The 24,283-nt window shown below is 43.4% G+C and overlaps 1 protein-coding gene and 1 long non-coding RNA gene across 3 annotated transcripts; one reads left to right on the plus strand and one right to left on the minus strand.

The window, feature by feature from the left end:
* The first annotated feature begins 223 nt into the window (after positions 1-223).
* On the plus strand, positions 224-22,202 carry MATN3 (matrilin 3). Its single transcript, XM_045447645.1, has 8 exons — positions 224-522; positions 5,064-5,630; positions 8,678-8,803; positions 9,811-9,936; positions 11,560-11,685; positions 15,382-15,507; positions 19,116-19,226; positions 21,381-22,202. Exons 1-8 carry the CDS (start codon positions 306-308, stop codon positions 21,434-21,436), a joined length of 1,455 nt encoding a protein of 484 aa, XP_045303601.1. The 5' UTR covers positions 224-305; the 3' UTR covers positions 21,437-22,202.
* Positions 7,157-24,233, minus strand: LOC123581508. Of its 2 annotated transcripts, none has more exons than XR_006703772.1 (3): positions 24,120-24,233; positions 22,960-23,082; positions 7,157-7,935 (listed from the first exon to the last, which is right to left on the minus strand). It is a non-coding gene; the product is annotated as an uncharacterized LOC123581508 (long non-coding RNA). The 2 variants fall into 2 exon arrangements; XR_006703771.1 differs by lacking the exon at positions 7,157-7,935 and adding an exon at positions 16,766-17,851.
* Between the last annotated feature and the right edge of the window lie 50 nt (positions 24,234-24,283).

Below are 24,283 nucleotides of genomic sequence, written 5' to 3' on the forward strand. Positions count from 1 at the left end.
GGGGGCCTCCGCGGGCCGGGCTCCGGGCACCGCGCCGCCGCCGGCTCGCCCAGACATTCCGTTTCTGCCGCCGGAATGCGCGCACAGGCTCCCGCGGCGCCCGGCCGCTCCTCCCGGGCGCGGCGCCCGGCCGCTCCTCCCGCTCTCTCGCGGCCCGGCAGGCGGAGTGGGCGGGGCCGCGGGGTGGGCGGGGCGCGGGGCGGCGGGACCTTTAAATTGGCCTCCTTGGCGCGGGGCTCAGGCCCGCAGCTGCAGGAACGAGAGAGCCCTCGACGACAGACCCTTGCAGGAGTACAGAGCCCGCCATGCTGCGCCACCTCCCGGGACTGCTCCTGCTGCTCTGGCCGCTGCTGCTGCTGCCGCCGCCGACCCCCGCCGCCCCCGGCCCCCTGGCCCGCCCGGGCTCGCGGAGGCTGGGGATGCGCGGCCCAGCGGGCAGCCCCGGGCGCCGCCCTGCCCCCGCTGCCCCCACCGGCGCGCCCTATTCCGGGACCGGCCAGCCCGGCGGGGCCCGCGGCGCAGGTACGGGGGCGGCAGTGGGACCCCGGCTCGGGAGGGACGCGAGCGGGCACCGGGCAGGGACAGCCGGCAGAAGGGAGGGAGGGAAGGAGGGGGGGAAGGAGGGAGGCCCAGGCGGGAAGGATGAGTGGTAAGGGAAGCGGAGCATCGACCTGGAGAAGCCCGGTGCAGCCGCCAAGTGTTCCGTCCATCCCAGCCTGAGCCAGACTGCGATGCGAGACAAAGCATCCCGTTCCCCGATGAAGCCTGTGGGGAAACCGGTCCAGAAAGGGGAAGGGCGATGCCCAAAGTCACTCCTAGTGGGGACTAGAATTTGGGTCACCTGAAGCTCAAAGTCCAGGCACTTCCGTCTGCAATTTGGGCCTGGAGGATGGGGCAGCGCGGGAACGCCTCTCAGCGTTCTGGTGCCAGCCCCTACCTCTGAACAAACCTTTTCTTCCTGAGATTCTGTCTTTAGTTCTCTGGAAATCACTTCATCGATAGCCCCACTTCTGTGTGTGTGACCCTTCCTCCCCTGGCCACAGCCTTCAGGCTGTCTTGATCCAGTCTAGGATCTGGACCAGAATTCAAACTGGACTTCACACGGGGTGGAGGCAGGGGAGGGGGGGGGTATTGGGGTGGGGGTGGGGTGGGGGTGTGAGTCTAAGAAGGAAACCTGAGAGGCCCCCTGGATGGCCCCAGACCTGTCTTATAACCATCCTGGTCTCCACGTCTTCTTCTGCCAAGAGCAGGTGTTCTGCTCCAACTGACTGGGTCCCAATCCCAGCCTTTACTCACTTAGATCCTCAAACACCAGGACACTGGGTCTTTGGCGAACAATTCCGTTTCCCTGATTGGTCAGTAGTTGGTTCCTCTGGCAGAGGTTCCTAGTACAGCAGAGCTGGAAGAGCATCTGACACAACCTCTAAAAGCACATAAACAGAGGTTTATCAAATGGCTGAGCAAATCAGCTCAGAATAAAACTCCTGAGGGCTCTAAAATCCTACACAAGGGTCTTTCCACTGCTACAGTCTACCAAGCTCTTAAAATGGTTTACATACAACTTTATCTTCATTACCAAAATGTCCAGTTTCAGTCTTGCTGAAGACGGGCTGCATGAAACCATTTTCTGGGTCTCCAGTCTCATTCACCCAGTGACGCTTTATGCCTCAGGTTGATTTGTTTTGTCTCTCCCCTTCTGCACCTTTCTGGATAATGTTGAGAAGGAGCCAAAGGACTCATTCCTGCATCAGCCCCAGTGGGCTGGATTTGAAATGGTGACAGCATTAGAACCAGGGAGTATCAGGGTTCACAAAGGTTAATTTCAGTGGTAGCCTGCTGGTTGCTCCAGGATGGGAGGAAGGGTGGGGTTGGGAGTGTAGGGAAGCCTTTCTTCTGAAAGGTAACCTTACCTCTTGGTCCTGACCCACCTCCCTTGGGGATGGGACTGGGAGAGGGAGGAGGGATTCTGCATGGGGTGTTCATGTTCCTCCAAAGCAGCACTGGTCCTGCATTACTTGAAATCCAAACTGATCTTGAGTGCTAAGCCTTTAATAAACATCACTTGTCACCCTTTTTCAAATTGCCTTCTTTCTGCACCCAGAAATTGCTACGCTTTGCTATAGGCTTTTATTTCTAGCAGGACTATCAGAAATCAGAAAAATTGGAAGTATGGAAATCTTTTAGGAAATTCGGATTCTCACTTTCTTGGTTTCTGAGAATCAAAGCGCTGCCATCTATCTAGTAAAGGGGAGTGAGATTCAAAACCAGTGATATTGCAGAGGGCATCCAATCAGGAAGTAACCAGATGTTCACAGAATGTCTTGCCATCGACGTTGAGCCTCCCTGTATTAGTTTTCTATTGATACTGTTATGAATTAGCACAAACTTCATGACTTAAAAACAGCACAATGTATTAAGTAAGTGTTCTGTAGATCAGAAGACTCACACTAGTCTCAAAGGGCTAAAATTGTGTCAGCAGGGCTGTTTCCCTTTGGGGAAGGTCTAGGGGAGACTGTTTCCTTGCCCGGTTCAGCATGTAGAGGCTGCCTTCACTCTTTGGCTCACGGCCTTTTCCCTATTTTCAAAGCCACCAAAGGCAGGCTGAGTCTCCTCTCCTGCCTCTCTTCCACTTTTAGGGGCCTCTGTAATTACATCAGACCCACCCCAATAGTCCAGGATGAACTCCCTTCTTAAGGTCATTAACTTAATCACATCTGCAAAGTCTTCCTCCCAGATAAAGTAACATACTTATAGGTTCCGGGGATTAGGGCATGGACATCTTTGGGGGGAGGGAGCATGATTCTGTCCACCATATCCCTCTGACACAGGATTCCATGTGAGAAGGAGGGAATCATGCATATTTACTAAAAGAATACAACCTTGGCGTTAGTAAGGACACCATTTGGGAGTTAGTGAAATCACTGTCAAATATGGGCTCACCATGTATTTATCCTTTTACTCCAGTTATGCAGAAATACCTATATCTATGTCCATGGAGGATTTTCAGTATGATTCTTCTTCCTTGTTCCTGATGCATGGTAATCAAGGGATGAAATGAAATTCTGGGGGTTTTTTGTTTTTTTTTTTTAAAAGACTTAATTCCTTTTGACTTAACTAAATACATGACATACAGCATATTTCAGGGTGGTGACTCAGAGACAACAAGCAGGATGTTTACTAGGTACATGAGATAATGTTGATTTTTTTGTGATGGAAAATACTGCCTCAGAAAGAGGGAGCCATGCAGTGAAAAGCCCCTTTAGGCTGGGAGTCAGGAAACTTGGAATCTAGTCCATGATCTGCTGTTTTCTGACTCCTACACCTCCCTGAACCTCAGTCGTCTCACCTGTAAAATGGGTATAAAAACAACTTCTGCACCTCTGAAGGTTGTTCACAGAGTTACTGTGTTGGTACAATAACTGTGATCTCTAAGATGTTATTGAAAATAAGGTATGGTTTATTTTTTTAATTGAATACCTCCAGGAAGCTGGATAAAACCAAGAGGATAATTTTCAGTTTATAAAGAAAACTATATAGAGGCATCAATCCTGTTCCAGATTGGGCTTTTTCTGTCACAACCCATCTTGCCTAGGAGTTTGTTTTGAATCCATCTTTTCCCCTAGATCACTGTATAAACTGCCTTCTTACAGTAGCATCACCTTCCAGCCCCCTGCTAAGAAAGGCAAGAACCCTGGTTGATGCTTCATGCTCAAGCATCAGTTACATTTCCATTTAGGACTTGGTGTGTATGATGAGTGGTGTGTGTGTGTGTGTGTGTGTGTGTGTGTGTGTGTGTGTGTGTAGAGGAGGAGGAGGAGGAATGAATTGAAAAAGATGTTTAATACCTGGCTTTTCTCTCAGCCAGTCCTGACTTTATGACTTGATTTTGGTGGCTGGGAGAGGGAGGAGTGTAGAATGAGATTGGGGGAGAAAAAGAAGAAGGCAGAGACGGAAACAAAGCTTTGCGGTGTTACTGCAACTTGCTTGGTACTTTTAAGTAGGAAAGATACAAGCTCCTTTGCTTCTGTAGCCCCAGGGCTTAATACGTGGGAGGCCCTCAAGAAAGTATCTGGTGGATGAAAAAAGTGAAAAGGGGGTGACCATGAGAGGTTGATGGGGGCAGAGGGTGGGCACCAGTGGACGTCTCTGCTTCTGAAAACCAGACACATGCACAGAGTTGGAAGCACAGCGGACATGGGTCAGATTTAAAAAAAAATTTTTTTATGTTTATTTATTTTTGAGAGAGAGAGAGAGAGACCGAGTGAGCAGGGGAAGGGCAGAGAGGGAGGGAGACAGAATCCCAAGTAGGCTCCGTACCATCAGCACAGAGCCCAATGCAGGGCTTGAACCCATGAACCGTGAGATCATGACCCGAGCTGAAACCAAGAGTTGGACACTTACCCGACTGAGCCACCCAGGCATCCCACATGGGTCAGATTAAGTTGTTGTCATTCTTCTTCCCACTGTCAGGCTTGTGGGGCCCCAGAGTTCACTAAACCTGATGAATGATGAGAAGGAGGGGGCATTTAGGGCTTCCCTTGGGTCAGTTTTTCCTTAGTACTGGAGTAGGAGAAGGAAATCTCCAGAAAAGCAGTAGTGTGCTCGCCCTGAACTGCAACATTGCCTGAGGTGTCTGTGAGGCCTGGACAGTGTTCAGGTAGGCTGTCCTGAGCTCACCTTTCACACCATTTAGGGACACTGTCCCATTGGCTCATGGCCAAGGTTCCTGAGAAAGATCTGGAATCCATTCATTCCTGGGAGTCAAGAGGAATCTTGGGAACAAAACTTGAAGCAGAGGGATGAGGTTCTAGGTGAAATTTTGGGGTTCAGCCAGCCTGTAGGTGAGATATTTGGAGAAACTTCACCCCCCGATGTGAATTCTTAGTAAGGAATTTGGATGGCCTTGGAGTTTTCAACATCTAAAGGGAGGATGGTCTTGGGGGAAGATAACAGACAGTGGGGTCTCCAACACCAGGGCTCTCTGGGTGTGAGGATGACTCCATTGCTGATTGGGATCAGATTATTAGGTAGTCATGCCTGTTTTCCCACACCCTCCTTTGCAGGTGTTTGCAAGAGCAAGCCCTTGGACTTGGTGTTTATCATTGATAGCTCTCGCAGTGTGCGGCCCCTGGAGTTCACCAAGGTGAAAACCTTTGTCTCCCAGATAATCGACACTCTGGACATTGGGGCGGCGGACACACGGGTGGCGGTGGTGAACTATGCTAGCACCGTGAAGATTGAGTTCCATCTCCAGACCCACTCGGATAAGCAGTCGCTGAAGCGGGCTGTGGCCAGGATCACACCCTTGTCTACAGGCACCATGTCGGGTCTGGCTATCCAGACAGCGATGGATGAGGCCTTCACGGTGGAGGCAGGAGCTCGGGGGCCCACATCCAACATCCCTAAGGTGGCCATCATTGTGACAGACGGAAGACCTCAGGACCAGGTGAATGAGGTGGCCGCTCGGGCCCGGGCATCTGGTATTGAGCTCTATGCCGTGGGCGTGGACCGGGCAGACATGGAGTCCCTCAAGATGATCGCCAGTGAGCCCCTAGATGAGCATGTTTTCTATGTGGAGACCTATGGGGTCATCGAGAAACTCTCCTCTAGATTCCAGGAGACCTTTTGTGGTAAGTCTTTGCTCCCAAATAGAAAAGATGTTGTATTCAGACACTGTGTATCCAAAGAAAAAGAAATAAAAGATTTATTCTTTTTTTTGCGGGGGGGGGGGGGGGGGTTGGAAACTCTATGGAAAACCAAAATATAAGCAGTGCTTTTCTTGTTTTTTTTTTTTTTTTTTTTTTTTAACCAACATAAACACACTTTGTTGGTTTAGGAATATAGAGTTGCTTTATATGTAACTTGGTTTGCTCATAAAATCTTCATGTTTGCATTAGAAATGTGAAGGTCTAGAAATATCCAGGATAAATGATCCTGCTGTTCCCTGATGGGGTCAGAGAAAAAGAAAAATAAAAAACTCAAGACACCTCTTTTCTCCCCTCTGCCCACAACTCCATTTTCCCCAGATATTTTCTTTAGCTTTACCATCTCTGGATGTCACAGAATTCTACCTGTTTTCCTGCAGAAAACAAGGAGCAGCAGCTGTCTGTCTGTCCATGGAAGGATCAGCTGGCCTGTTTTCCAGTGTAACTGGCAGTCAGGGTTCTGCTTATTCCCTAGATACACTAGTTTTTAGATTTTGTTCTTCCTCTGACTATTCTTCGTGGAGGGATGGGATTAGGAATTAGGGAGGTTGGGATTTCAGCTCACTTGTGAGGTAGCAAGAAGCAGATTAAAAAAAATCATTGTTACTGTCCTTCTGTCTTTTTCCCTTTAGGATGGAGTTTGAATATGAGTATGTTAATTAAAAAAAATTTTTTTTAATGTTTATTTATTTATTTTTGAGAGAGAGACACAGAGACAGAGCATGAGCAGGGGAGGGGCAGAGAGAGACAAAGACACAGAATCTGAAGCAGGCTCCAGGCTCCGAGCTGTCAGCACAGAGCCTGCCTGACCCAGGGCTCAAACTCACGAACCGGGAGATCATGACCTGAGCCAAAGTTGGATGCTCAACAGACTGAGCCACCCAGGCACCCCTGAGCATGCTAATTTAATTGGAACTTTTAGCAGTCAAATCCATGAATATGAATTTACTTAAGGCTGGGCTTTATTTTTAGTCACTGATCAGAGTTATGAATGTGTGAGACTCATACTTTTTTAAGTTTCTTTTTTCTACTATCTATCTGTCTGTCTGTCTATCTTTCTCTATCTATATTCATGCTTTAGTTTTTAAAATCATTTAGAGGTATAGTCTTTCAAAGCCCTCCATGGAGTTATCCAAACAGGTATGGGCAAATTTTTAGTTCAGGTGAATTTTATTATTTTTATTTTTTATTTTTAGTTTTTTAATTTATTTTGAGAGAGCGAGTGCATGCATGTATGTGTGTGCACGCATGCACATGAACAGAGGGGAGGCAGAGAGAGAGGGAGAGAGAGAATCCCAAGCAGATTCTGTGCTGTCAGGACAGAGCCCCACATGGGACTCGATCTCACAAACCATGAGATCATGACCTGAGTTGAATGTTTAACCAACTGAGCCACCTGGGTGCCCCTGGTTCAGGTGAATTTTAAAATGTAGATGCCGTTTGCTATGTAATCTATTCCCCATCTCTTTATTTGATGTGTATTAATTAATCACTGATGATATGAAGATAAAGATATTCCTTCCCTACTATCAAGCAATAAAAATAGTTTGGGGGTGGTGATGAGACAAACGAGTGAATCAATAATTACAGTTGCAAATTTCAAGGAGTCTTTATATCAGATTTAATGTGGAACTCAGCAATCACCAGTTTGTCAGGAAATGGGAGATGAAGTCTTGGTCTGGAGCTAAGTTTGGCCTCATCTCAACCAGACCTGGCCGGTGGCCCCTTGTCTTTCCTGTCCCAAGACACTGGGCCTTCACAAGCTATCCTTGGCTTTGGTGGCATCTACTTAGTATTCATTGGTTTCTCAAAAGAACATGGCTTTCTTTCTCCCAGGAAAACCCCTTATGCTTGTGGGTGAGAGCTTTTCCATAAAGATGCTGGTCTGTGGCAGAGTTGGGTCTCACAGCTAGCACCTGGGTTTGGGCTTGAAGGCCATAAAGTAGCAAGTGGTGAGTGGCAATCTTTTCCTTCTGGTACAAAAGGCCTGCTTGTTCTGGGGGACAAAATCCCCTCTCTATGGAAAAAAGACTGAGGGCCAGCTTGTTGTAGTCAACGGGTTGGAAAGATCATCCCATGAAAAGGCCCTTCTTGGGCAAATATTAGCCTTGACCTGTTGCCAAAGCAGTCGAGGCTGGGTTACCTGCCCAGGGATGCCAGCCTCCTCCAACAGTCCTCCTTGGTTTCTCAGAAATGACTAAATTCATTGATTCTTCTTCAAGGCATGTCACTAGGGAAAAAAAAAAAAAATCCAATGAGATATTAACAACTCCAGGAGCGAAACGATGGGTATGCAGTTTAGCTAACATAATCTCATTTATTCTGGTCTTCCTTTTCTTTTCACCTGCTTGCATCAAGCATGTGAGTTTATTCTCCTTGCAGATATTAGAGGCCCTGAAGTTTCATACATAAACATTTGGGCTCAAGCGCCATGCCGCACATTCAGGCATTGCCCTCTACCATTTGCATGTTCAAATATGTATTGCCACCCAAGAGTGAGAGAGTTCCAGGCCCAGAGGGATGCCTGCCTGTGACTTCTGTTTTGACACAAATGATAGAGCCCTTGGAAACCAGATCTCTGGCTGCAATAGGCCAGCTAGCTCATAGACCTTCAAGAAGTACATTGTAGTTCTCCCCATGTCTTGCAGTTGGGAAGTAAAAGGTCTTTTTTCCTGAACAGGTGGATAAATTGAAGTCCTGACCCATGTAAGTGCTTGGCTTTGGCTCCCAATTCAAAATTTCCTTTCTCTTTGAGAGAGTTGACAATAAAATCTGTAATTTAAAATTCATAACATTATTAGTTGAAGAGTGGTATTTCTAATAAGCCAGAGGCCAAAAACAAATACCCAGTGTTTATAGTGAACTATAATTGGAGAGGAACCCAGAGAGTGATGTCTCTCTGACATGAAAGAGAGTTATCTGGAATGTGTCTTACGTGTCGATACTGACTATTGTAAACTTCCTGTGCACAGCCCTGGACCTGTGTGCACTTGGCACACACCAGTGCCAGCACGTGTGTATCAGTGATGGGGAAGGCAGATACCACTGTGAGTGTAGCCAAGGATATTCCCTGAACGCTGATATGAAGACATGCTCAGGTGAGGCTTGCTCAGGGATGGTGTCTGACTGCTACTTACCTGGGGACCTACTCTCTAGGGTTTGGACTGGCCGTATGCTTTTCTCCTGACTGCCTTTTGGTTGGCTTACTCTTGCTTATCCATGTTTTTCCTCCAAAATTGTTGCAGAAAAGTGAGAGGAGAAAAGTGAGGTAATATCTAAATCAGCTTATTTATAGTACTTATTATTAGTTTTAGAGAAAAGGGTTAGTAGGGAAATGGGTTAGGAAGGAAGGGGGCCAACACTTTTGGTCCTTTTGGGGATTTGGAACTTTTCCTGGATTTTACTTAATTAAATACAAGCTTCCCCTTTGTCCCTGTGACCAAAGCTGCTTACTGAATTTAGACACAGAAGAAAGTTTAGGGAGGTTCTCACTCATCTAGTATATGAATACTCACATATAATCAATAAAGATGGGAATTAGGTCTATTTTTTTTTCTTTTTTTTTTTAACGTTTATTTATTTTTGAGACAGAGAGAGACAGAGCATGAACGGGGGAGGGGCAGAGAGAGAGGGATACACAGAATCGGAAACAGGCTCCAGGCTCTGAGCTATCAGCCCAGAGCCCGACGCGGGGCTCGAACTCATGGACCGCGAGATCGTGACCTGAGCTGAAATCGGACGCTTAACCGACTGCGCCACCCAGGCACCCCAGGTCTATTTTTTTTAATCCTAGAAAAAAGATTTTGAGAGGAAGGAAACTTAGAGATTATTTAATTCAACATACTCATTTTATAGACGATGAAATGGAGACACAACAGAGGAAGAAGACTTACCCATGTCATAGGGTCTGTTAGTGAAAGAGCTAACACAGGACTTTAATTCCCAACCTCCTGTCCTGTAGTCTTCCTGTTGTGCTGAGCTGCCTTGTTTCAGTAGCAGTGTGTGTGTGTGTGTGTGTGTGTGTGTGTGTGTGTGTGTGTGTAGTGGCTCAATTAATTTACCATGTTTCTGTGTGTTTACATTTGTCCCGATCATGTTTTGATAGCTATCAATAAGTGTGCTCTTAACACTCATGGATGTGAACACATCTGTGTGAACGATAGAACTGGCTCTTATCACTGTGAGTGCTATGAAGGTTACACCTTGAATGAAGACAAGAAAACATGTTCAGGTAAGTGGGAGAGGAGGGTTTACTTTTGCTACCTCCCTATCTATATGCCTCCCTAGCTGGTGTTGGAGGCGTAGGTCATGCTGACAAGGCACTTGGTTGGTTTTTCTCTTTTGGGGTTTTCCCATTTCTGACTCATCTAGTAAGTCAGACCAGTCTTATTAGACAAGTCAGAAATGGCAGGATGTATGTATCATGGGCCACACGCATGAGTGTGTTGTTCATTTCCATCTCTGTACCCAGCCCTTTCAGTGCTTTCCAGATGCTGAAGACAGTTTTTAGTAGGTTAAAATCAAAGAACGCTCCACAAGGTATTTATTACCTACCATGGGAAAAACAGTTACTTCATAGCGGAGAAACCTGGCAGGCATTACTTGAACCAAGTGGTCAGAGTGAACACCTCCAGTAATGCCCTGCGGTGACATCATGCATCTCCTGACATGATGTCCTGAGGGCACCATAGTACTTCTGTTGTATTCTTGCTAAACATCCAGAATCATGAGGAAACTTCAAACAAACCTACACTTGGAGACATTCTACAAAGTGATTTTCCACCGTTTCTCAGAACTGTCAAGGTCATGAAAGATAAAGACTGAGCTAGGGACATGTGACAATGAAATGCAATGTGGGTCCTAGATTGGATCCTGGACCAGGAAAAGGACATTAGTGGCGGAACAAATGGCAAAATTTGAATGAGGGTCTGTAGATTAGTTAATAGTACTGTGTCAGTGTTAATTTCCCAGTTTTGATAATTGTACCATGGTTGTATGGGATGCTAACATTTGGGGAGATGGGTGAGTACAGGAATTTTTGTACTATTTTTGGAACTTTTTCATATGCCTTGCGATGATTTCAAAGTGAAAAGTTTAAAGATAAAAAGTAGTTGAAAAGTATCCTGTCTGCATACAGAAAAGTGCACTGAGTTTGGGTCTTGAGTTCTGATGCTGCTCTGAGTCAGTTGGTTTCCTTTGGATTCAGCTTCCTCACTTATTTATTTTTTTTTACTGTTTATTTATTGTTGAGAGAGAGACAGAGTGTAAGCAGGGGAGGGGCAGAGAGAGAGGGAGACACAGAATCCAAAAGAGGCTCCAGGCTCTGAGCTGTCAGCACAGAGCCTGACATGGGGCTCAAACCCACGAATCGCGAGATCATGACCTGAGCTGAAGTCAGACGCTTAACTGACTGAGCCACCCAGGCGCCCCTCAGCTTCCTCACTTATAACAGGAGAGGGCTGAATTACAGTTTCTTCATATTCAAATTTGATGTCTTTCTAAATCTAGTGTAATTAGCCCCATATTTGCTGGTATCCCTCTGATTCAGCGTAAATACAATAAGTCCTGAAGGAATGCTTTAGAAAGTATTTATGAGATACTTAGATTATAAAAACTCCTTCTTGGTGATTTTGAAGATCAGTTGGGGAAAGATGAAGAATACGCACTGTGTGTGCAGGATTTTGTTTAACTCAGCCAACATCCAGTATGAGCCAATAGTACGGATGGCTGTGGAAAGTTTGTAATAGGTTTGCCTCTTATATATTTCTAGCTGCAAGTAAGAAGATTGTTATATACGGGTAATACAAAAATGTTCTCCTTTTCATTTCTCTTCTCCTGGACTTTTGTTTGGCAGCTCAAGATCAATGTGCTTTTGGTACACATGGCTGTCAGCACATTTGTGTGAATGACAGAGGTGGGTCTCATCACTGTGAATGCTACGAAGGCTACACTCTGAACGCAGATAATAAAACGTGTTCCGGTAAGGTCCACTGAACAAATTCTTTCGTTGTTGGCTCTTTGTATGGCAGGGAAACCAAGTTCCAATTCACGTAGTGAGTGATTCTTAAAGACAGTTTAAAGAGTCGGACTTTAGACTGTCCAAGGTACTTATAGACGAAGACACACATAGCTCAGACAGCAGTGAGCTCGCTTCATTTTGCAAATACAGCTCACTTCAGAAATGGGTAGGGAGTGGGGGAGATGAGAAGAGCTAATTGAATGTAGGGTCTTTATCCAGGAAAATTTTATAGCTCTGTGTACTGGGGACTTGTAAAGCAAATGGGAACTTTAGAGGAAGTCAGTTGGACAGTAACTATTTGGTGTGATAGGCTGAACTGATCTTTTTCCAATTAAAACTTGGCCAGGAACTTTTCTGTAGCGTTAATCTTAAAGCTGGATCCTTTTAGTAAAGGAGACTTTGTCAATGACTAAATTAGACCCACACAGATCTTCCAGTAAGTTTGAAGTAAGTTGTTCCCTGACAGTTTCTAGATGATCAATCTTCAGTGAATCTGAGCCTTATGACTTGGCCAATCCTCATTAATTTGATTTAAACTCACTGGCAGAACAGGGTGGCATTTATAATGTAAAAACACTTTCTTTTTTTTTTTTTTTTTTTTAAATTTTTTTTTTTTCAACATTTATTTATTTTTGGGACAGAGAGAGACAGAGCATGAACGGGGGAGGGGCAGAGAGAGAGGGAGACACAGAATTGGAAACAGGCTCCAGGCTCTGAGCCATCAGCCCAGAGCCCGACGCGGGGCTCGAACTCCCGGACCGCGAGATCGTGACCTGGCTGAAGTCGGCCGCTTAACCGACTGCGCCACCCAGGCGCCCCATAAAAACACTTTCTAAGAGAAATTTGTGCCTCTCAAGGCGGTGTTTAATTTTGGCATATTCAAACTTTTCAATAAGATTTTTATGTATATGTTCCTATCCCTTGAGGAGAGATATTATGTGACCTTTTGAAGAGAGAATAAGGGAAATGGCAAATCACCAATTCCCTTTAAAAAAAAAAAAAAAAAAGAGGGGCGCCTGGGTGGCTGAGTTGGTTAAGCGTTCGACTTCAGCTCAGGTCATAATCTCCCTGCTCGTGAGTTCGAGCTCCGCATCGGGCTCTTTGCTGTCAGCCTGGAGCCTGCTTCGGATCTTCTGTCCCCCTCCCTCTGCCCCTCTCTGGTTCTCTCTCTTTCTCTCTCTCAAAATAAATAAATAAAGAAAATAAGAAAAAATAGGGGTGCCTGGGTGGCTCAGTCAGTTAAGCGTCTGATTCTTGATCTCAGCTCAGGTCTTGAGATCAGGGTCCTGAGTTCAAGCCCCATGTTGGTCTCCACACTGGGCATCCAGCCTACTTAAAAAAAAAAAAAGAAAAGAAAAAGAAAACAAAACAAATCAATTAAAGAATACTGAGTACCTATTTTTTTTTTTCCAGGACTGTGCAAAATGCTGTGGGGATGTAAAGAAATGCATTTTGTGTCTCTGAGCAACTTCTAGACTGGGTGCAAAGAGAACCAACACCTTGAGAAAGCAGAGACTAGCCAGGAAGAGGGATAGACAGTAACCGAGGGCTGTGGATGCTGGGGAGGTGGGCTGCCTGGAGAAGGGTATGGAGTGGGTAGGGCAGGAGGTGAGCCGTGAGGATGGTGAAGGTTTAGAGGACTGGAGAGCCAGATGGCCAAGGGGAGTGGCTTGTGTTGGTTTGCTCGGTGATAGGACTAAGACCGTTGGGGTGGAGAAGCCTCATGGCTGTACTTCTCAAACTGGTTACAAATATCCCACTTGGTACCTTAAGCCACCAGGAACACTGAAGACCTCGAAAAAGGAAACTAAAACAAATGTACACTTAAATTAACAGATATTATGGAATAAAGTAGAACATTTTATTTTGAAAAAATCAAAGAAAGTGTTCAGTTAGGGCAGACTACCCCAGGCAATACTCCCAGGTCACAACATCCAACATTCTTCAGTGCCTGCTGTATGCTGTGCATGGTTCTAGGCATTTGCTGTGAGCAACTTTATGAGGAAACAAGGCACAGACAGGTTGAATACCTTGGCCCTGGTCACTCAGCTAGTGAGTAGCAGAGTGAGGATTTGAACCCAGGCCCTTACTCCGGTGGTTACACATGCTCTCAAACACCAAGCCATACTGTTTCATGGTTGCAAAGGTAGCTAGAAGAGCAAGGCCAGGTTGTGGAAAGTTAGCGTTTATATATTTTAAAGTAATGATGGACACTGTTCTAAAGCTGGGGTACGTAACCTGGGTCACATCCCCTCCAATGGCCTACTTTTCCCCTGCTGGCCGGTAGCAAGGCTTGTAGATTAAATGTGGAGCCCCAGATTGGGGGGGTTGGGGGTGGAGGCATGGCCCGTTGTTGTCGGTAGAGCCGCTGGTAGCCTGGGATGAGGGGAAAAATGAAACATTCTGCTATTTGGCATTTTGCTAGAAAAATCTGAAGTAATGAAGGGGAATATCAGTGTTAAAGCACAGAGCCGGATGCAGGGCTTGAACTCATGAACGGTGAGATCATGATCTGAGCTGAAGTCGGACGCTAAACCAACTGAGCCACCCAGGTGCCCCAAAGCTCTTTTATAGGCAATAGTGAGCCATGGAAGTTTCCTGAGTGTGGAGGAACACTTAAGAGTTAGAGGGGGACAAACCAGTTAGGTTGGTCTCCTGTGATGTTGGACGAAGAACCTGTGTTTCCATGAAAGACTTTCTGGGTTTATTAAGGGAGACCTGCTGTTTTCATTTGTCCTGGGCCAGTGTGGACATGGGACCAGACAAGCACAGCACTTTTGTCTGCTCTCCACTCAAATCTGGGCAAACCATCTACCTCCTTGTAATATATTTACTGTGACAGATAATAAACATCTCACTATCCAAACATACACATCTCCTCACCATCATCACTGTTATTGCTATCTCTTTGTGTATGTGTGCATATGTGCTCAGGCTCGTGTTTTCTCTCCCACTTTGTACACTTTTTTTTTTTTTAATGTTTATTTTTTGAAAGAGAGAGTGCAAGCCAGGGAGAGGCAGAGAGAGAGAGAGAGGGAGAGAGAAATCCCAGGCAGATTCCATACTGTCCATGCAGAGCCTGTTGCGGGGCTCGAACACACGAACTATGAGATCATGACCTGAGCCGAAACCCAGAACTGGACGCTTAACTGACTGAGCCACCCAGGCACCCTTTTCCCACTTTGTACACTCTTAAGGCCAGGCCGTTGGTCAACACCGCATCAAATTTAGCTCCATGCGCAAGTGGGTCTCTAATACATCATTTTTGGTGATGGTGATGATGATCCATGTGTGGCTGGAGATGTTGGAGGCATTCGTGGTCATCAGGAAAAGCCAAAGGTAAGGTCTGAGCCATATAATCAAAGTCAGAACTGGCCGGGAGCAAGGCAGGAAAGAAAGAGAAGGCACCCCCTAGATATCTGCAAGAAATGAAAGGGAAAAGGGGGGAGCCAGGAAAAGGCGAGGCTAGAGGCATGTGAGACGTAGAACAGGAAAACAGGCTTTCTCCTGAAAAGTGGGAGATCTGTTGCTGACAACTGAAGGGTTCATCCTCAGCATCTGTTGCCTCCACACCGAAGCTTTTCTCACCCAGAAATCTGCGTTTGGTTTCCTGCTGTAACTTGGAAATATTTTCTTTCCTGCCGCGCTCCCGGCCAGTTCTCAGCAAGTGTGCTCTGGGCTCTCACGGCTGCCAGCACATCTGTGTGGACGACGGGGCAGCGGCCTATCACTGCGAGTGTTATGCCGGCTACACCTTGAATGAAGACAGGAAGACGTGCTCAGGTAAAGACTGGACTTCAAGCCTATGTCATTTGGAAGGACAATCTTCCAGGAGGAAGCCTTCCTCTCCAAGTCTGAATCACAGTCCTGATTGTTCCTCCCAGTCTGAATCCTCCAGTGGCTCCCAGTTGTCTTCAGAACGAAACCATTCTGCCCACGGCCATTCATCCCTCGTGGGTCCTTCCTCTGTCTTTGTTTCTCTTTCTAATCAAAGTCCCGTCCTAAGTTAGAGTTTCTGTTGTGGTGGTGGTAAGACACATAACATACAACTTCACATTTTCAACATTTTTAAGATGTTTTAAAAGTATAGTCAAGTGGAGTGCATTCCTATTGTGCAACCATCCCACACTCCATCCATAGCACTTGATCATTGCAAACTGAAGCTCTGTACCTGTCCCCTCTCTCCCTGCCCCTGGTGACCTCTCTTCTTCACCCGGTCACTCCCTTTATCCCCAGATTCGTTCCTTTCCACGTCCTGTGCTCCACCACGTGGATATTCCGGAAACATGCCCTGCCCGTTTCCACCCTCTGCTGGGATCCCCTTCCCTTGCCGCTTTTGCTCGTCAAAATCCAAGATCCACATCCTTGCCAACATTTGGTTTTGTTGCATTAATTTTTTGCCAGTCTCATTGATGCAAAAAAGTATCTCCCCGTGGTCTTTATTTCTTTCATTTCCTGGTTCCTAGAGAGGTTAAGCACCTCTTCCTGTATTTTTTGGTCATTTCAGTTTCTTATTGGGAAATGCTATTTATGCCCTTATTTTTCTATCTGGTTATTTGTATTTTTCTTACTGACTCAAAGGAACTCTTCACATCTCTGGATATAAATTTTTTGTGTGTGTGTGTTGGAAATATCTTCTAGACTGTGTTTATATTTTTACTAAAGGATGTGTCTACGGCAGTATTCATAATATTTTCATTAGTGCAGTAACTTTATTAGTGTTTATTTTCAATATGCTTCATTACCTGCATAAGTGTTCTCTAAATTACTTTGTGTGAATCGAATACTGCAAAAGAGTGTTTGTTTCTTTAATTTCCAGGCCTAGTTTTAATTTTACCCCCTCTACCAGGGTTCCCCTTCTACTTCTGTTGAGCTCCACCCTCTTTCAACGCAGGATGCCTTGTGTTGTGGTTACTTGTGTGTTCCTTCAACCATTCCTTCATCCATTCGGCAAATAGAGCGCCTACTATGTGCTAGGCACTAGGTATAGAATTGTGAACAAAATAAGTATGGTCTTCAATAATAGTCTAAGGGGAAAAGACAAGGAAGTGACAATTTATAAATGAAATAAGAGCCAGGGGTAAAGAACAGGGTCCTCAGACAGTGTGGGTTGGGGGAGTGCCTGGATGAGGAAGTGACATCTGAGACCCGAGCATCAGCCATAGTTAGGTTGGGATTGGGGGGCTGGCGGATGGAGGGAGAGCAATGCCACAGTCTGTGCTTGTGCGGTGGTGGCTTTGGTGGGAGAGGAGGGGAGAGAAGCCAGTGTGAGGGAAACATGACCAGCCAGAAGAAGCGTGGTATTAGATAGCTGGGAGAGTGAGGCAGGGGCCAAGTCCTGCTGATCTACTGGGGTGAGAGCAAGGAGTTTATATTTTATTCTATGGGAAATGGGAAGTCACTGGAGAGTTTTAAGCAGCAGAGGCATTCTGTTTATATTTTCACAAGTCACCCTACCTGCTGTGTGGATTGCAGGGGATGAAAAGCAGAAGACGGGGCCAGTTGGAGGCTGTTGCAGTGGTCCCAGTTTGGCGAGGAGGGTGGCAGTGGTAACAGAAGCGAGATGATTTCAGATACTTTTCAGAGGCAGAATGAACAGGAACCACGGAACAGGGCAGGAGAGGAATAAGGATGATTTTCCTATTTCAGCCTTGAGCAGCTGGGAGGAGGATGGGGTATCTCCGTTGAGGTGAGGAAGACTGAGGCTGAAGCAGATTTGGGGAGCAAAGTCAGAGTTTGGGACTTGTATGTTTATGCTCCTGTAGACTGTGAATTCCAATCCCTGAAGATAGTAGATGTCTGTATTCCTAGCATCCTCCACGGCCCCTGACAGTTACTTGGTAATTACTTCTTCATTTGAAGTACAGATGGATCAGCTTCTTGAGGAGGGCGAGGGTAATAGGGAGCAGCTTGCTTCTAGAATTTGAGTATGTCAGGGTACTGTCACCCTATCTAGGTGTTTAATCCTCAGAAACATCAGTCTTGGGCATTTTTTCTTCTCCTGGAAAATGGGGATTCCAGTATAATTTATGACGGGTTAGGTAACGACCTCACTTGTCTAGCCGTTCACTTATTTTCTCAGCAAGTGTTCATGGAGCTACTCATATATCTAGTACCCTGTCAGGTCCTGAGGAAGGAATGGGAGACAAATCAATGTTTTTGTAGTTTGCAGTGTATAAGTCTTGTACTTCTTTTGTTAAATTTTTCCTAAAGATTTTATTCTTTTTGATGATATTGTGAATGGATCTATCTCTCAACTTTCAATTGTGCTATATCCTAGTTTTAAATTTTCTGTGGAGTGTTTTAATTAGAATACCCCGCTAAGCCCTTGCCCTCATAGAGCTTATAGTCTATCAGGCGAGATAACACTGGAAAAGTATTCTAAGTGCCAACTATATGCTCTGTACAGGGATGATGGGCATGTACTTAATTTCAGTAGCTACTTTCTGGCTTACTGACTGACTGGTTTGGACTGGCTATCCCTAAAAGTCAGCAGGATTTGGACAGGTAGGTAGATTATATTTAATCAAGTGAATTTATGGTCCCCTCAATAGCCTATCTTTATGGTCCCCTCAATAGCCTATCTTTGTAGAATGTAGGAGAAAATGTGGGAGCAAAGGACCACTCCCTGTCCTCAGGCGGTGGTACCACCCGACTGCAAGATTGTATACCAGTCTTCAGACCTGGGAAGTTACTCTTACTTCTGTTAGGCAACTTTGGGGGCTGTGATACTGAGTAGGAATAGCTGCCTCACTGTATTTCAGAAAGAACTAGAAGTTAGCATTATCATTCTCCCAGGTTCTTTGCTTAAATGTTGATACCAACCTGAATTTTTTAGTTCCAAAGTATTTATGGGTAAGAACTAGAACTCTCAATTCAGACCATCCAATAGAATAAGAGTCTGTATAGGACATCAGGAATTATCCTTGAATTTAATCCCTTTATTTCATTTTATTCATTTAATCCTTGAATATTTTGGCCAAAGAGAGAACTGTTTTTCTCATTTTCATGTCTTAATAAGGACACAGTACCATAATAAGATTAATTATCTTAGCTCTGTATGTTTGGCTTGCGCCTACATCAACTTTTAAAAATTTTCCTTCATATCACAGAAAGTTTCCAACGATCACAAAAGTATAGAGAATATGGTGAACTCTTATATAACCAACACCCAGCTTTGGCAACTGTAAGCACTTCCCAACATCTAATTCAATTTCTTCTGTGACATTAGCATTCCAAAGTATTTTCTCCTCTTTCTGTGTGCTTATACCCTTTTACCTCCTGGAAAATGCATTTAGGTAAGTCTTAAAAATGGAAGTATTGAATTGTAGATTTCCTGACTTGCTATGATTTCTAATTAGCTGTAACATTTTGTATACTGTCATCATCAGCCATTCAAGAAGCACGAAGACTCATCTCCACAGAAGATGCTTGTGGATGTGAAGCCACTCTGGCATTCCAGGATAAGGTCAACTCCTATCTGCAGAGACTGAACGCCAAACATATCCTTTCTGGAAGGTTTTCTGCTTCTGCTTTAAGCCACCCTCAGTAGTACAACTGAGCCAAACATTTTAGGACATTCCATGGGATAAGGGCCCTATTCATTACATTTTAAGATGAGCAATAGTAATACAGTGTTTATTTTCTTAGAGTTCTTTTAAAATATTTTAATAGACTGTTTTGCCCAGTTAGTATTTACATGTTAAAAGCTGCCTATTTGTTTCTCTAGTGCTTTTCCAGTAGTATATGCTAATTGAGTTCTTATTAACAGATGGAGCTATTATGCTAGGATCCCTTAAAATGGCTCAGTTCAGAATCTGTGCATGTACAGAATGAATTAGCTGACTAGTGAGGCAATAGCTCAGACAGCACATATACTGGCTAGCCAAGTGGTCAAAAGCAGATTTCAAAATGTAACATGTAAGAAATGTGTAAGATTTCAAAATGTACCATCTAAGAAACTGTAAAAATCAGTTATTTTATTTTTAATTTTTTTTAATATTTATTTTTGACAGAGACAGAGAGAGAGAGAGAGAGAGACAGAGCATGAGTGGGGGAGGGGCAGAGAGAGAGGGAGACACAGAATCCAAAGCAGACCCCAGGCTCTGAGCTGTCAGCACAGAGCCCAACACGGGGCTTGAACTCACAAACCTTGAGATCATGACCTGAGCCCAAGTCGGACGCTCAACCGACTGAGCCACCCAGGCACCCCTAAAAATCAGTTCTTTAACCAAAGGAGTAATTCAGGAAAAGTACTTTTTCTTAGCTCAAGTTAACAACACTGTCCCTAGGGATCTTAGAGGAATGGTATTCAAATGGTGATAGGGACATGGGGGTGGTGCACAGAAAGTTGTAGCAAATTCATTTGCAAATCCTTAAGTTGACCTGCCTAAAATGCTACAGGGACTCAGTTGGCATTCTCTGTTCCCATTTCTCACTTCACATTGCTGTTCTCCTGACTTTACACCAGGAAGGCAGCCTCAATCTTCTACCAGCCTCAATCTTCTAAGGTGAACTTCTTGGAAAAGTAAAATCTCCAGAGAGCCAAACAAAGGGATGGATGGTTCAACAGTTTTTAAATCAAGGCCTCATAAACACCACTCCCCCAATTTATTCCATTAAGAGATACTTTTCCAATTAAAGTTTGCCTTTCATCTTTCATTTTTAGTAATTTTATGCCAAAATTTGTAATTTATTTGTTGTTTGATCAATTACATGCTCATATTAGTTGTAATGATAACTCAATCCAGATGATTAAAAATACTGGAGGCCTTATGGTCAAAGAAAATTAATTTAAAGGTAATTTCAATATCAATGTTTATGTGCTTGTTGTTTGTGTTAAGTTTATTTCAAAGAAATGTTAATAGAGATAAAGAAAAGATTTCCAAGATTCAAAGTATAATAAAATTCTGTGGAGAAAGTAGAAAGTAAATATAAAGTCAAGGAAATACAAATTCCTTTATTTTAAATATTTTATTTTGGAAGAATGATAGTAGGTATTGATTCAATATGGTATTAATATTACATAGGACATTTGGAAAACTAATTTAGATTTTATTTTAAAAAATCAGTATTTTTAAAATGGCAGAAATTACATATTTTGTAACTAAAATTTATGATGAAAATTTTCATCTAATTTAAATATGCACAAGGCAGCATTTATTTGTCAAAATTATTTTAGGGGATCGGAGCAAAAAGTTTGAAGACAAGGGCTCTGTATCATCTCTGAAGACCACTGCTTTGTAACAGGACTCTAAAGAACAGAACTTAGGAGTTTTAGGTTAAATTAGATTTTGCTGAGAAAATAATTTCACTCTTTTTCTTCTTTATTTACAATAGAATGTAATTATTCTCATTTATCTTGTATTTAAGTGTATGAAACTGTGTTTCTGTTTTCTGATGTTTAAAAATAAGGGTACCTTGACTCAGTTGGTTGAACGTCAGACTTCAGCTCAGGTCACAATCTCATGATTTGTGGGTTCAAGCCCCGTGTTGGGCTCTGTGCTGACAGCTCAGAGCCCAGAGCCTGCTTCGGATCCTGTGTCTCCCTCTCTCTGTGTCCCTCCCCTGCTCATGCTCTGTCTCTCTCTCTCTCAAAAATAAATAAGAAACATTAAAAAAAAAAAAAAAAGGCATTGGCCTTAACAACTAGTCACTTGATGACATTTTAGGGAAGCTGCAAGAAAATGAATCTGGACAAATACATCGTTAAATTACTCAAAATTTTCACCTGGAAATACGGAGAGCTTGGTGTGTTTGATACTTTTGCATACTTCCATGTTCCTGCTAATATCTGCCCTTGCAATTGCCTGAATATTACTGGATAAACAGTATGAGGATCTTCTAGAGAATCAGTGTCATTTTTTAAAGGAAATAAACATTCACATCCTTAAGAGCAAACTTTAGTGTCTCTAAGCTATGACTGTGAAATGATTGGTAGGAAATAGAATGAAAAGTTTAATATTTCTTTATTTACCAATTGAGCCATTTAATTTTTAAATGTTTATATTAGTAAAATAACCATACTTACAATGGGAACTTTTGACCTATTTTCTCTTGACAGTATTTATAGTATAAACCAGACTTACTACTCAGAGTGTAAATTGTATGGAGTATTTACACATAAAAAAGTTCATATAACTAAATTGAGGTGAATATAATTTAGCACTGTTTAACACTTTATTTTTTGCTCTTTTTTTGCTAGAGTATTACTGAAGCTGTGATCAGGGGATTGTAATACACATCTCTAAAAATAGATCAAGTGAACATTACATGAAACATTATAAGAAACATGTAACTAAAGATTTTAGTTTTGAATAAGAGTGTTATAACTTTATACCAAGGAAAAACTATCCTACTTTATCTTTACTGTTTTACCTTAGGATCCAATCAATAAAATTATATTTTTATAAATATCACTCTAACAAGTAACAAAAGTAATGTTGTCTTTTTAAATTTTAATGATAAGCGTAACCATTCTTCACTTATACATCTGATATATGTATTTTATTTTTCAGCTTGAAAGCTTATAGTTTTTAGAGAAACAGTCCTTTATATTGTGTATTACTGAATTTTTTTTTTTTGGTTTGTACTGTCTTTAGTATAATAAAATGTTAATATCTTTACATATTATTGTCATGACTTTTTCTGGCGACTCATATCAATTTTGTCTATTAACATATTTCCTTAAATTAAACTGAATTAACAATTATTTTGAATATATAACAGTTTCTTATCAAAGAACACAATGTGGTAACTCTTCCTATAATCTCATAACTTTTAAGGTTAAAAACGTAAATTCAGGTTAAATAAGCTTTAATTGAGAATATTTTGGGAGAGGGAATAGAACAAAATTATCTAAATTTGGATAAAATAATGAAGGTATATTAACATAAGCACCTGAAAAATAAATATCACCTACAGATGTAAGCCCAAAATCAGTCAAAAATCTAAAACAGAAACTTTAAAAGGAAGAAATGAAAAATAAATACATCAAGGAAGTATACAGTATATGAAACATACATGGTTATTTCTCAACATTTTTGAAAGGAGATGACTTAGAGCAGTATTATTTTCCAAACTTATTTCAACACAGAATCCATAATATCTATTAATATATCATAGAGAAAAGGTGCTATAGAAGGAATAAATGAGAAGTCACGTGCAAGCACTAGGGGAAAGTATTTAAAGAGATGATTTTTCGAGTGTGACCACCAACAACCAGTTTCAACTTACCATCTCTTAAACTTGACCAGTTGATTGGAATCCCTTGACTTAGATAGTTCTGGTTTGTTTCATGAGTCCAGTATAGGGAGCTTGTGCACAGGTGACAACTTATCTTCAGAATTCAGCTTGATGCTGAAAAAACAGATACATTTGAAAGCAAATATATTTTCTGAATGGGATGGGGGTTACGTTTGGAAAGAATTTCTCAGGGAGACCTGATTTGTACATTCGGCTAGGCACAATTGGCAGAGAGGACAGGAACATCAGGGGATATATAAGATGGCCTTGGAGGCAGAAAGCATATGGACTTGCTTAGAATGGGGGCATGATAGTAGACATTTCGGTATCCAAGGAAAACCTAATTTTAGCTGGGATTTAGATTTGATAGGAAAGGCACTGGGACCATTGTCAATTCTTGAATGTGCTGGGTGAGGCAACAGACTCCCTTCAAAGGATCTGAACATTATTTGCCTGAAATTGGGAAAGACTAGGTGGGGAAATTAGCTGCTGCTGCTACTGCTGCTGCTGCATAAAGTACATTCTAGATTATACAACTCAACAGCAGTGGCCGCAGAATATGGTAAAAGGAAAAATCAGATATAAATTAGAAAATGGGTTAGACTAAGTAATTTCGTGGGATTTTCTACCCCGTGCCCAAATTGCTGTGCTTTGTAACTCTCCAAGCATTCAAAAAGGACAAGGGAGATTAAAGAATTAAGGTAGAAAAAGAAGAGAATACAGAATAGTCGTTCTCAGGCCAGGAATCAAACACCAACTTTAATTATTCAAAAACGGAAGGCTATGCCCAAATGGCAATTACATGCTGCAATGGCCCAAAGCTCATATATATACTCCTTGACATGTACCACTGGGCTGCAGTAACACCCGAAATAAGCTGTTAAAAAGTTCTAAAACAAACAGAATAAACGCAATCTCCTAAAAACTGCTCCAGAGGGTTCTCCAATCCTCAGGAATAAGGGAAGGTTTACAGACTTCAAAAATGTACGTTGGCGCTTCCTTGTGGCCCACGGCGCCAGCCGGCCAAACACAGTAAATGACTTTCCACAATGCTGGGTCTCTGGGGCTTACAAAATACCCAATCACCATGACCTCAGGCGCCTTTGCTTGAGTTGATTTTAACACCCCAGGCAAGTTCCACCGCGACCTACTGAGGTTTAGCCTGCTCTTCGAGCCGCTCGAAAAGAAGACAGCTGAGGTGAAGGCAAGGCGCTGAGGGACACCGTGCTGGCCCCCCAGGCGTAGGGCAAAAAGGCCCAAAAACAAAGCAACCAGCCCCAACCACAAGTGCCGTCTGCTGTCTGCTGCTACTCCA

Source organism: Leopardus geoffroyi, chromosome A3, assembly GCF_018350155.1.
Source record: "Leopardus geoffroyi isolate Oge1 chromosome A3, O.geoffroyi_Oge1_pat1.0, whole genome shotgun sequence".
NCBI lineage: Eukaryota > Metazoa > Chordata > Mammalia > Carnivora > Felidae > Leopardus > Leopardus geoffroyi.

Excerpts from the sequence above, each read along its gene's own strand:
- MATN3 (XM_045447645.1), top strand. The coding sequence starts at position 306 with ATGCTGCGCCACCTCCCGGGACTGCTCCTGCTGCTCTGGCCGCTGCTG. Across the intron at positions 8,804-9,810 it reads TGATATGAAGACATGCTCAG|CTATCAATAAGTGTGCTCTT; the intron begins GTGAGGCTTGCT and ends ATGTTTTGATAG. Across the intron at positions 11,686-15,381 it reads AGATAATAAAACGTGTTCCG|TTCTCAGCAAGTGTGCTCTG; the intron begins GTAAGGTCCACT and ends GCTCCCGGCCAG.